Source organism: Dendrobates tinctorius, unplaced genomic scaffold (assembly GCF_039654945.1).
Source record: "Dendrobates tinctorius isolate UK_male_01 unplaced genomic scaffold, ASM3965494v1 ptg000171l, whole genome shotgun sequence".
In the NCBI taxonomy this organism is placed as follows: Eukaryota; Metazoa; Chordata; class Amphibia; order Anura; family Dendrobatidae; genus Dendrobates; species Dendrobates tinctorius.
Genome location: NW_027361838.1, coordinates 24,828,767 through 24,842,909, shown reverse-complemented (window position 1 = coordinate 24,842,909; position 14,143 = coordinate 24,828,767). Strand labels below are relative to the sequence as shown.

Genomic DNA, 14,143 nt, shown 5'->3' with positions numbered 1-14,143 from the left:
TATAAATATGTGTGAAACATTTAAATGTGAATAGCATGCAAAACAATAGGAAATCAGGAAGGGGGCAAACACTTTTTCACACATACGTTGGCACTATTTAAAGAGTATTATATATATGTTTATAAATGTGTGTGTGTGTGTGTATGTGTGTATATATATATATATATATATATATATATATATATATATATATATATTTATTATGTATGTACTGTCCGTGAACTTACCAACTTTTTGGCTTAACTGCCGGTCTTTATTGAATCCACAGCGCCTCCGAGGTTCTTGCCCATCTCCTCTACACCACAACCTGAGAGGAGGCAAACTCCACAAAGGCGCCACTCTATAGAGAAAGAGACTCCCACCAATGTGCGGCACTTTATTCCTCCATCCCGACAAAGCTCCAGATCTCTGGTAGGCAGTCCTCATTATACCTTTACCAGATTAATATTGTATTAATCACTACACATACACAGATGTAATAAAAAAATATTCCGCAATAAATAAAAACAACCAGGGACTTCTAAGGTGAATTGTCTTGAAAGAGCAGTACAGTTTTAACTCTTGCCATGTCGATTAAACAATGACCACCTTTACATAGTGAAAGCTTAACATTGTCAATAGTTGTGGGTATTGCATAACATGTAAAATATATATGTGTGTGTGTATATATATATATATATATATATATATATATATATATATGTGTGTCAGCACGGTGGCTCAGTGGTTAGCGCAGCGCTGGAGTCCTGGGTTCGAATCCCACCTAGGACAACATCTGCAAGGAGTTTGTATGTTCTCCCCTTGTTTGCGTGGGTTTCCTCCGGGCACTCCGGTTTCCTCCCACACTCCAAAGACATACTGATAGGGAATTTAGATTGTGAGCCCCATCGGGGACAGTGATGAAAATGTGTGCAAACTGTAAAGCGCTGCGGAATATGTTAGCGCTATATAAAAATAAAGATTATTATTTATTATTATTATAAGATTATATAAATATAAAGTGATGAAAACATTCTGCCTTCTGTTGCAGAAAACAGATTCTGTTGATGGCCATTTAACGTTTTAGTTCCATTTGAGCAGTTATATTCCCAGATGTATATGATTCTGTGGTCACACAGGGCGGTGTGAATACAAGAAAGAGGGGGGGAGGCTCCTGCTGCAGCTAGGTGTCTAGTGACCGGACACAGGGTAGTAGTATGGGGAAGTTGCCAAGTACCTGGGACATCTACATATAAATTATGCTTCTCAATTTTATTGCCATATCATGCTAAACAATTGCAAAATGGTCGATTAATTGTGAATTACTGGAACTAAGTATTTCCTAGATTTACTGTGCCCATGGTATGTTAGCACTGTGATTTGTTGGAAGCTTAAAGAGGACCTGTCACCTGGGCAAAAGTGACAAGTTATTACCTCTATTTTATACCTGTTGCTTAAATGAACATTTTGTTTTTTTCTTTTTTTTTTAAATCCATCATACGATTCAAAATATAGGCCTTATAACTTAGTGCTAATTTTATGGTTTCTCCCAGAATCTTTGAGGGCATCTTCAGGCTGCTCTCCATAATAACCCTGTGAGTCACGCCCTCTTGGAAAAGACATTAAAAATTGGCACTAAATAAAGAGGCCTGTATCTGGAAGGGTATGATGGATCAAAAAGAAAAAGGAAACACTCTGGAGCTGCCAAAGGAAAATAATTCTCTGTTTTCTGGCGCACCCTGGTTGGTACTGTCCGAGAGTCCAGTGCTGTACTGGTGTCTCCCCACAATCCGAGTGGGACTGGGCAGGAGAGGATGCCTGGACAGGTACTGCTGTTACTGGGCATAGAGACCTTAATAAAGTGACTTTTTAACTGTGCTCTTTCCAGCTCCATGGTAAATGCGCTGAGCAGTTCTGCAGTTTGTGGAAGAGCGGCTTTATGCTAGAAGGATGCCTGGACACTCACCTTTCTGCTTGCGGGATGCCTTGCCTGCCCCCTAGTGTACAGAGTGTGGTATTAAAATTGGCACTGACAGCTAATTACTGTACAGAATTTCATTTCTGCATTGTAGTGTAGAGATTTCTACTTCCAACAGGTGGCGCCATAGAGTTCTAGTCCTCTTCCTCTTGGAAGAGGCAATTTGCATATTTAATTTTGCAGAGGAGCACTGCACGGCTTTTAAGCCTCCTCACACTGGCATGCCAGCCCATCATGTCGCTCTCCACAAGGAGAAGCCTTATCCCTTAGATCTTAGACTAGAGAAGCAAATGTCCATCTGTTGGGCCAGGCTTTGCACCACCCCACTAGCACTTAAATAAGAAGTGTCCTGTTAAGTTGTTTTTTTGTTTTTTTTTCCAAAGTTCTCAATTAGACGTGGTTGATTATAAATTCTGTCTTCTATAATAAATGTGTACCGACAGTAGAAAGGACAAATGACCTTGCGCTTGCTCCATTAGCTGTAGCAAGAATTGGCCTATGCGGAAACATTATCTTCTGTGCTACGTCCAGGGTTGATCACGCCCCGAATAACGGGCACTTGTCTAGCGATGCAGGCCAGGTGTGACCACGCTGCCGCGCTCCCCGGGGAATGTGCCTTCACTCTCCTCCCTGTTTATTACCTAGGTTCCTAGGATAACCAGTTTCTTTCCAAGGATGGCTTTTCGACCATTTCCCACCATACACACAGCTTCTTTGCTGGGGTCTCATCCTTTTGAAGCAGCCATTTTTGGGGCAGCTGGGGCTATGTTTTATCTGTGTGAGAGAGCTTATGCCAGCAGGTGGAGAGCCCCCCAGGTTTGCCTCTTTCATCTTCACTTTGGATCTGAATTGATCTCCCCTCCGGGGTGGGAGCGGTACCTAAGCTGTGGCATCTGCACCACCCGTCCTGATGATTTTGCAGTGGGACTAAATCTAAATGTGATTTTGTTTGCCTTTTTCAATCATTGTAATCAGAAATTAGAAATCATAGAGCCGGACCTCAAACTGATAAAGCAACGTCACCATGCGTGATTTATGACACCTAACCTGACTTTATGCCATTCAGGTAGAAGTGACTTCATTTTCAAGGGAATCCGTCACTGGGTTTTTGCTACCCCATCTTAGAACAGCATAATGTAGGGACGGAGATTCTGGTTTCAGAGAGGTGTTGCATACTGGGTTGCTTGCTGCAGTTTTGATAAAATCACAGTTTTTTCTCTTACAAATCTACCAGTTCTCTGACTGCTTAGCTCTGTATAGCCCCGCCCACTTCACTGATTGGCAGATTTCTGCCTATACACCGAGTACACAGAAATCTGCCAATCAGTGGTGGAAGATACATACAGGTCATGACTATGAATGGTAACATGGCAGCAGGTTTACTAGTCAACTACTTATAATCTCCTGCAGATAAAAGTGGTCTTATCAAAATTGCAGCAAGCAGACAAGTTACTCACATATCACTGGAATCAGGGTCTCTGTCTTTACATTATGCTGCTCTCTGATTAGTTAGCAATTCCAGTGGACAGATTCCATATAATGGCAACCTGTCTCCTAGTTTTTGCTACCCTATCTGAGAGCAGTGTGATGAAGGGGCAGAGGCCCTGATTCTAACAATGTATCACTTATTTTGCCTGGTGCTGCATTTTTGATTAACAAACGGTTTTCTTTACTGCAGATTTACCAGTTCTCTGAGCTTTGTATAATCCCATCCACAACACTGATCACTGCTTTCTGTATACACTGCATAGGCAAAAAAGCTGCCAATCACTGGTGGGGGCATGGTTGGATGACTTAACAGGATATTTACTAGCCCTCTAGTGATAATCTCCTGCTGATTAAAACAATGATTTTATAAAAAAAAAAAAACTACAATAAGCAGAACAGTAAGTAGACACATCACTGGAATCAGGGTCTCTGTCCCTACATTATGCTTCTCTTAGAATGGTAGAAAATTTCTGGTTGCAGATTCTCTTTAAGTTGGAAAAAAAAAGATGTTGCATAAAGTTTGAGCTGTCCATACTTGTTCTTTTCTATATGATTCAGATAAACATTAGCATTTTATCACTAACAGACACAAGAATATTCAGTGTGGTAACACACTAACAAACTCCAATTAACGGAATCCTCCAATATAACAGCATATGAAAAGCTACTAATACATTGGATGTCGAGGCTACCTCTGTTATTCCTCCTGAAAATGGACAATAACTTGACATCTGGGTGTTACCAGTAGGGTGAGTGTCCGTACTTTGCTACAATCATTGCTGAAAGGTTGGACACACCTGTCAGTTCATTCATCCATTTCCGGAGGAATAACAGAGAAGTATCGCAACGTGAGTCATCAGAAGAAATTTTCCAGAATCGTTTTTTTTATTATGGGTGAAGAGGACCAAACGTGTCGATTTAAAGATGCTGACACTAATAGAGCCATTCAGATCCTCCTCCACCGGGCCGTGACTTGTAATACCCCAGCCTTTCATTCCTTTACATGACTTTCAAAACAGTTGCAGAAACTTTTTATTTTTCATTCAATCAATAAATTGTATCAATAATTTGCAATGCAAAAGCATATTGACTTTTTTTTAAAGAATATTTATTTTTTGAGGTTAACTTTTTTTCTTATTTATGACCCAAATCCCAAGAATATAAAGTAACAAGGCACTTAGTAAATCAGTTTGTACTTGGTGCTCAAGTAGGGTAGCCGGCCCGTTGGGTAAATAATAATTAACTTGGCTCTCAAATCCCAAGAAATTAGAATTTTAGATAAATCATTTGTAAATCAAATTTGACAGCAGTATTGATTACAAATTAAGATTTCCAAGTGCTTTCCATAGTCTGATATTCACAATTAATGTATACGTTCTTACAAGTATGGTTTCTCCTAAAAGCAGGTTAGCCTCCCGGTCACGGATGTACCCAAAGGGGTATGTTTTTTAAGCATCTAAGTCATATATAGGACCAGGTGATATTTCTCGACTTGTCATCTCCTATAGTTCTGCTCGCCTGACTTGTTTAAGGTGTTCACACCAAGGCCTCCAGCACAATAGGAGCTAGAGCTGATACTTGGGAAGAATGGAGACTAATAGGAGCTAAACATTTTATATGCTAATGTTTTCCTGGTGTCATTTATTAAATGAAATTGTCTCATTTAAAGGCAGAATAATTAATGTTCATTTTGAACTTTTACCTCCTAAAATATCCACTAAATATTGGTCTTTTTTTTCTGTAATGTCAAGTCTTCAGAAGTCACCATATTCCTAAATGGTAAATCTGCCTATCTTTCCGCTGATCTGTGGGAAAGACCACTAACAGATGCCATCGGAGGTGCAATGGTGACTTAACTCAAGAATTTATATCTACTACAATTTTTTTGTTTTTTAGAAGTGGCAAATGCTTACAAAAATTCTGAGCCTTTGATGACTGGCTTTTCTGCCTTTATTGTAGACACTTATTGATGATTTTGCCTGCTTGTGGTGTGCGTGGAGATATTTAGTCTGTGGTGGGTGATTGTGGTGGCACATGATACGAGGCGATCTCCCTAATGCCACTTCTTCTGCTGGCGTAATATTACAGCTAGGGATGAGCGAATTGATTTGCAGGAGCCTGGTTTAGCGGCCACATTAGTGTTACGTGCCTGTCGGATGGGAGCTCTGTGATCTCCCTTCTGCGTGTCGGCATTCTTGGTGCCTGTCTTAAATTGCTGGTCTTGAGTGAAGTCGTGTGTTCATGATTCCGCGCCAGGTCGGCCAATCAATAGGAATTGGAGATGCCGGCAGGTAGGAGGCAGATTGCAGGGCTCCCTTTTGGCAGCCATGGAATACTAACATGGCCGCTGGACCTGGGTCCTGTTAATGTATTACACCCAATACACAAACACCACAGGATAAGAATCTCTCCCCCTAATCGCTTACTAACACTACCCTCTAACTACTCTGCCCACGTCACGTATAGAACTAAATGTGAAATTGGAGTGAGGACAGAAATTGGCGGTATTGATGAATTAAGGGGAAAGACCTTGTTGTCTCCGGTCGTGTTGCAGAGGAGCTACAGTCAGTATAACCTCTTGTTTTTTACATACACATCCGGTCAGTACACCTCTATATCTTCCTACTACTAACAGAGGTGCTCGGTTGGTGGAATCCATGGTTGTGTTATCTGCTTGTTGGCGGTGGTGTTAATCCAAGGTGTTTAATTTCAGGAGGAGTTTTGTTATCCCGTAGAGTGTCTGGCTCTTACTGTAGAGGAAGTAATGCACATCCGCCAAGTCCTGGTGAAGGCCGAGCTGGAGAAGTATCAGCAGTATAAAGAAGTCTATAGTGCACTAAAGAAAGGAAAGGTAAGTCTGATTTTTACATTTTCGTTCCCTGATCACCTTACACTAGTGGTGTCTACTTGGCTTCTATACTGGGAGTTCTGCCAGGAGAACAAGCTAAGAGTATCCATTGAGCGCCACTCCTCCTGTACCCAAGAGTCCCATTTGCAGGTATACATAGATATACATATTATTTATTATATATTACTTATATAGCACCATCATATTCCGCAGCACTTTACAGACATTGTCATCATTGTCCACATTGGGGCTCACAATCCAAATTCCCTATCAGTATATCTTTGGAGCATCAGAGGAAACCGGAGAACCTGGAGGAAACCCATGCAAACACAGAGAGAACATACATACTCCTCGCAGATGTTGTCCTTGGTGGGATTTGCTTCCAAGACCCCAGCGCTGCAAGGCTGAAGTGCTAACCACTGAGCCACTGTATGAAGCCTAAATCACTCCCACAGGTGTTGGAAATGATTTCTGGACTTTAAGGCTGTGTGCCCACGTTGCGTTTTTTTAAACGTTTCCGCAGCGTTTGTGCTGGCTCATACGCTGCAGAAACGCTTAAAAGAAGCTTCAAATTAATTTGCATGCGTTTTTGGCTTTTTGTGCCAATGCATGCATTTTTAAACGCTCAGGAGTCGCTTAGCGTTTTTAGCCTTCCCCAATGTTCCCAGAAAACGCGCGTCAAAACCGCGTGTTTTCTGGGAAGGGGATCAGTTTCCTGAGCGTTTAAAAACGCTAACGTGGGCACATAGCCTAAGGCCCACATAGCGATTCTGAAGCAGAATAAACCTGACCAGAATCGCACATCTTGCTCCCATGCGTTTTTGCCCATATAATTGATGGTATGCGGAATCGCGTGCGATTCCGCAAAATTAATGAACATGCTGCGTTTTTAATCGCTAAGCGTTTCCGCAGCGGTTAAAAAGGCACCATTGGCACAACATGTGTGTTTTCCATTAAAAAACAATTGGATGCTTTTCTTAAGCGTTTCTGCAGCAGAATCGCTTGTCTAAAAGCGCTGCAGAAATGCTTAAAAAACGTTACATGGGCACACAGCCTTAAGGTCAAAAGGGGCTAGGTGTTTTTTTTTTTATCCCTCTGCTCTCAAGTCTTCCAATTTTTTTTTTTTATTTTTTTTTTTTTTAAATCTACCATACAGTTTGAGATATGGGCCTTTTTATTTGGAAATCATTTTTTTTGTTCTTCACGTCCGGTTCTTGGTGTCTACCAACCGCGGACACAGCCCTGAATATACTTAGTTAAACAGAACCAAGCAATATATAGAGACTGAACCAGCATTATACAGGTCATAATAGGGTAATACAGATTTATGTTTCCATTCAGCATAAAGGAAATAACTGATAAAGTCTGCTGTACTTGTAATGGCTGGTCCTCACCTTGCCTGCAGTCCCGGATTCCCAGGCAGCTCTGTTGGTGCTCGGCGTCAGCACGGTTGGATCCAATGCAGAGTACATCTGTGTTTGTGGTGCAAGGTTAGATGAGAACAATCCTTACACTGCACAACAATGAGTTTTGGTGGTGGTGAGAGAAAAAAACATGTGATTTATACTAAATTGAATGTGCGATTCCAAATCTGAACTTTGCCCGTCACGTCTACATTATAAGTTATATATGCAAATCATTTTCACATAATATTTCCAATACGTATAAAGCATTATTATTATAAGGGAACTGTCCAGACGCACACGAGCACGTCTATCGGCTGATGTCAGCAGTAAGTATGTAAGGCAAGCTGGGCAGAGTACTATAACATGATCTGTTATACTATTAAAGAAATATTCTCTGGCGCCTCACCTTTGAGTAAATTAGACTGGGGAGGAGTGAAAACTTTTAGGGTATGTGCACACGTTGCGGATTTGGCTGTGGATTTTTCCACGTGGATTTGGCTGAATCCGCATGTAAAATGACCTGCGTTTTACCTGTACATTTACTGCAGATTTACTGCGGATTTTCTGCAGATTTCCTGCGGATTTCCCCAGTGTTTTTACACCTGCGGATTCCTATAATGGAGGTGTAAAAACGCTGCGGATTCCGCACAAAGAATTGACATGCTGCAGAAAATAAATCACAGCAAATCTGCGCGAAATTTTCCACATCATGGGCACAGCGGATTTGGTTTTCCATAGGTTTACATGGTACTGTACACCGCATGGATAACTACTGCGGATCTGCAGTGCCAAACCCGCTGCGGATCCGCAGCCAAATCAGCAACATTGTGCACATACCCAAAGGCTACCTGTGGATAAACAGGTTCTATGTCAAATCCTGTTGAAAAAATGCCTGCAAAGATAAATTAACCCCTTACTGCCATGTGACGTACTATCCCGTCCATGTGCCCTGGGACTTAATTCCCAGGGACGGGATAGTACGTCACAGCGATCGCGGCCGGCTGTCAGCTGATTATCACAGCTGACACCCGGCACAATGAGTCAGGGGCGGTCACGGACCGCCCCCGACACGTTAACCCCTTGCACACCGCGATCAAACACGATCGCGGTGTATCGGGAGTTAAAGGGAAGCATCGGCAGGGAGGGGGCTCCCTCCGTGCTTCCCTGAGCCCCCCACAGCAGCACAATGTGCAGCACTGCTGCTGGGTTCTCCTTACGTGCAGGTCCCCGAATCCAAGTTGGCGACAGTGATGTCCCACCTGGGACAATGTAATAAAGTTAAAAAAAAAAAAAAAAAGTGTAAAAATAATTTTTAAAAAATCGCTAAATTAAAAAAAAAAAAAAATATTCCCTAATAAATTCATTTTTTGGAAATAATAAAAAAAAACAAAAGTACACATATTTGGTATCGCCGCGTCCATAACGACATGTTAACCCGTTTAGCGAACCCCTTAAAAAATAAAAATAAACGAAGCAAAAAATCATGTTTTATTATCATGCCGCCGAACAAAAAGTGCAATAACGCGCGATCAAAAAGACGCATATAAATATCCATGGCACCGCTGAAAACGTCATCTTGTCCCGCAAAAAACGAACCGCCACGCAGCATCATCAGAGAAAATCTAAAAAAGTTATAGCTCGCAGAATAAAGCGATGCAAAAATAATTATTTTTTATATAAAATTGTTTTCATTGCATAAAAGCGCCAAAACATAAAAAAAACGACCTAAATGAGGTATCGCTGTAACAGTACCGAACCGAAGAATAAAACCGTCTTATCAATTTCACCGTTCATTCTGCGTCCCAAAAAACGGAATAAAAAGCGATCAAAAAATGTCACGTGCCCGAACATGATACCAATAAAAGTGTTAACTCGTCCCGCAAAAAATAAGATCTCACATGACTCAGTTGGGCAAAATATGGAAAAAATTATAGCTCTCAATATGTGGTGATGCAAAAACTTTTTTTTACAATAAAAAGCGTCTTTTAGTGTGTGACAGCTGCCAAACATAAAAACCACCATAAATAGTAAATCAAACCCCCCGTTATCACCCCCTTAGTTAGGGAAAAATAATAAAATTAAAAAAAGTATTTATTTCCATTTTCCCATTAGGGTTAGGGCTAGGGGTGTGTTGGGGTTAGGGTTGGAGTTAGAATTGGGGGGTTTCCACTGTTTGGGCACATCAGGTGCTCTCCAAACGCAACATGGCATCTGATCTCAATTCCAGCCAATTCTGCGTTGAATAAGTCAAATGGTGCTCCTTCCCTTCCAAGCTATGTCATGCGCCCAAACTGTGTTTTACCCCCACATATAGGGTATCAGCCTACTCAGGACAAATTGCAAAACAACTTTTGGGGTCCTTTTTCTCCTGTTGCCCTTAGGAAAATAAAAAATTGGGGGAAAAATATCATTTTTGTGGAAAAAAAATATGATTTTTTTATTTTCACGCCTGGGCGTTATAAACTTCTGTGAAGCACTTTGGGGTTCAAAGTGCTCACCACACATCTAGATAAGTTCTGTGGGGGGTCTAGTTTCCAAAATGGGGTCACTTGTGGGGAGTTTCAATAGTTTAGGTACATCAGGGGCTCTCCAAATGCACATGACACCTGCAGACCATTCCATCAAAGTTTGCATTCCAAAACATCACTACTTCCCTTCTGAGCCCCGACGTGTGCCCATACAGTAGTTTTCTCCCACATATAAGGTATCAGCGTACTCAGGACAAATTGGACAACAACTTTTGGGGTCCATTTTCTCCTGGGACCCTTGGGAAAATAAAAAAAATTGGGGACTAAATGATCATGTTTGTGGAAAAAATAACGATTTTTTTATTTTCACGCCCGGGCGTTAAAAACTTCTGTGAAGCACTGGGGGTTCAAAGTGCTCACCACACATCTAGATAAGTTCCTTAGGGGGTCTAGTTTCCAAAATGGGGTCACTTGTGTGGGGTTTCCACTGTTTTGGTACATCAGGGGCTTTCCAAACGCGACATGGTGTCCGATCTCAATTCCAGCCAAAAAAGTCAAATGGCGCTGCTTCCCTTCCGAGCTCTGCCATGCACCCAAATAGTCATTTACACCCACATATGGGGTATCAGTGTACTCAAGACAAATTGCACAATAACTTTTAGGGTCCTGTTACCCTTTGGAAAATAAAAATTGGGGGTGAAAAGATTATTTTTGTGGAAAAAATATTATTTTTTAATTGTACCGCTGTACGTTATAAACTTCTGTGAAGCCCTTGTGGGTTCAAAGTTCTCACCACATATCTAGATAAGTTCCTTGGGGGGTCTAGTTTCCAAAATGGGGTCACTTGTGGGGGGTTTCCACTGTTTAGGTACATCAGGGGCTCTCCAAACGTGACATGGCATCCGATCTGAATTCCAGCCAATTTTGCATTGAAAAAGTCAAACAGCGCTCCTTCCCTTCTGAGCTCTGTCATGCGCCGAAACAGTGGTTCCCCCCCACATCTCAGGTATCGGCGTACTCAGGACAAATTGCACAATAAATTTTGCAGTCCAATTTCTCCTTTTACACTTGGTAAAATAACAAAAATTGAACCTGAAGTATTTTTTTGTGAAAAAAAGTTAAACGTTCATTTTTTTTTTTTTTTTTTTTTTAAATATTCAAAAAATTCCTGTGAAGCACCTGAAGGGTTAATCAACTTCTTGAATGTGGTTTTGAGCACCTTAAGGGGTGCAGTTTTTAGAATGGTGTCACTTTTGGGTATTTTCTATCATATAGTGACTTCAAATGTGATGTGGTCCGTAAAAATAAAATGGTGTTGCAAAAATGAGTCAACTTTTAACCCTTATAACTTCCTAACAAAAAAAATTTTGGTTCCAAAATTGTGCTGATGTAAAGTAAACATGTGGGAAATGTTACTTATTAAGTTTTTTTGTGTGCCGTATCTCTGTGATTTAAGGGCATAAAAATTCAAAGTTGGAAAATTGCGAAATTTCGTCATATCGCTGGTCGGGATCGCTGGTGAGTCGCTAGGTGTAACGGTACCCTTAGTGAGTGTATTTGTACACTTAGTTAGTATGTCAACTTTCGTAGCGTGTTTAAATGTGGGTTCACTGAATCAGGAGTAGGGCTTGAGGTTGTTCAACACTTGAAATGTCAGGCGTGCGTACACCGTGGTTGATCATTAAATAATCTAAAGTATAGTCCGACTGTTTGTTAAATGTTCCCAACAAATGCAGGTTTATTTAGGTTATTTAACTTACTTGTGTCACTGTAGATAGTGCAGACATGCTGGTGATCCCAACAAATTAATGGAAAGGACCGTGGTTGTTACAGCTTGCAAAGGGGTTGTCCTGGGTGGTATGCAAACTGTATATTAGTAATATGTGATAATAAGGAAGTAATAACTTAATGCACAAGGAGAATTAAAACAGAAACGACGCGTGAATCGGTTTGTTAGATTATTCACTTAAGCTTGGCAGTGGTGATGCAGTGTTCTAATCCCGAAGGATTCTGTGATGAAGCTAAAATTGAAGTCAGCTGCTGGTGCTGAGGAATTACTTGCAGGGAGTGCAGCGACAGTGGCAGGAGCCGCTTGCAGGGGTGGTGAAAGAAAGAGTGACGATATATGTGTTGTGTATCGTGTGTGCAGGCTGTGTTGTAATGTGAGTATATACAGTGTGTTTGTTGTGTGTGCAGGCTGTGTTGTGAGAATATCTGTGTATAGTGTATGTGTGCAGACTGTGCGTTGTAATGTGAGTATATATGTGTATATACAGTGTATAGTGTGTGTGCCGGTTGAGCTCCTGTGTATAATGTCACTGCTGATCACTGTATTATCTATATACTGACACTGTATACCAAGTGCAGATCTCCTGTGTATAATGTCACTTACAGTGATATTAGTATTGTGTTTTTCTATTAATGATCAGTATTGTAGTATCCGTATATGGTATTATTCAGTCGCTATGTGGTGGTAATATGTTTTCCGGTCATGGTGTAGCTGTATTTGTTCCTTGTATGTGCTATTATAGGTCACTGTGGTGGTAATATGGTGTCTGGTCATGGTGCGGTGGTATTTGTTCCTTGTATGTGGTATTATTGGTCATTTTAAATAATGAAAAATAAATCAAAATATACCTAAAGAGTATTGGATATTTTAACAAATGTTTAATAAGTTACAGTAGAGTAGGGCCAGAGTAGTCTACCTTGTTATGGTGGTGGATTAAAATTTATTTTGGCCAAAACAAAAGCTGCTTGCTACGTATGTGATCTGGTGATGGGAACTGTTACGGTGATTGGTGAGGATGTGGTACAGAAGTAGAGTTTTCCAAGAGTGGGTCTGTGGACGGTTCGAGGGGTAGAGGTGAAGTTGGGATGGAGCCTGGGCGGAGTTTCAAGGGGGGGCCCTGAAAATTTTGTCAGTATGGGGCCCTGAAATGCCTAGTGGCAGCCCTGGGCAGTACACACCATACTCATAGTCTCTACGTGGGAGTACAGTTGTGACCATTCACACTATATCCCTTCAGAGGTAGTGGAGAAGATCCATCTGAAAAAGAAGAGCCGTTACTGGAAAACGCCGAAAACCGAGGTAGCTATAGGTCTAGTGAAAGACCCGTGTCCACCTCCTACTGACACTAACCTAAAACTGATTAAGCTAGTGCCAGTCGGTGGGGTGTACACTGCAGAGAAGGAGCAAACTATTTTTGTGCATAGTGTCAGCCTCCTAGTGGCAGCAGCATACACATAGTTTCCTGTGTCCCCCATTGACGCGATAGAGAAATATCTATTCTAACTTGTCATGCTGGGATTTTACTGTATTCGGCACATGCTCTTAAACCAGAACCACACATGTAGAGAATCCAGTGCCGGTCCCTCCGGAGCAGGAATGGCAAAATAAGCTGACTGTTCTGATCTTGATGAAGATGATGCTGATTGACATGATGTTTTTCCTGGTATAAGTGGAAGGTCAGCCGCACTTGCTGATCCAATCAGATTTAGATGATCTGGTAAGAGATCTGTTGTCATCTAAAGAAAAGTCAGAACTGCTAGCTTCTAGACTTCAGGAATGGGATTTGCTATGAGGAACCACAACTTCACACTTTCCTGATCAATACACCAAGTTAGCTTCATACTATATAATGGGACGCTATGTCCGTCTCTGTACTGATGTAAATGGTCTTATGATGGCATTAGATGGTACATGTATTCCCGATGGATGGAGGCTAATCATAGCAAAACCAGTTTGGAATCTGTCTTGGTGCACAGTGGTAACGAAAAATCACCTGTTCCATTGGCTCATGCGGTTGGCATGAAAGACCCATGCTTCTATGGAGTTAGTTGTGAAATTGGTCAAATACTTAGAACATAAATAGAATATTTGTGCTGAGGTGGAAGTGGTAGCACTGCTGCTCGGCCTGTAGTTGGGGTACATGAGCCATATGTGTTTCTTGTGCCCATGGAACAGGCGTGATGACAG

At 41.4% G+C, this 14,143-nt stretch overlaps 1 protein-coding gene across 4 annotated transcripts in view; it reads left to right on the top strand.

Moving 5' to 3' along the window:
- Positions 1 to 14,143, top strand: part of SPIRE1 (spire type actin nucleation factor 1) — a 209,505-nt gene that overhangs the window by 190,274 nt on the left and 5,088 nt on the right. For 2 of the 4 annotated variants that reach the window (XM_073551007.1, XM_073551006.1), the window contains 3 exons: positions 269 to 411; positions 2,603 to 2,773; positions 6,159 to 6,296. In XM_073551007.1, coding sequence (XP_073407108.1) covers positions 269 to 411; positions 2,603 to 2,773; positions 6,159 to 6,296 — 452 coding nt within the window. The remainder of the gene's footprint in view (positions 1 to 268; positions 412 to 2,602; positions 2,774 to 6,158; positions 6,297 to 14,143) is intronic. The other 2 variants (XM_073551009.1, XM_073551008.1) reach the window with 1 other exon arrangement.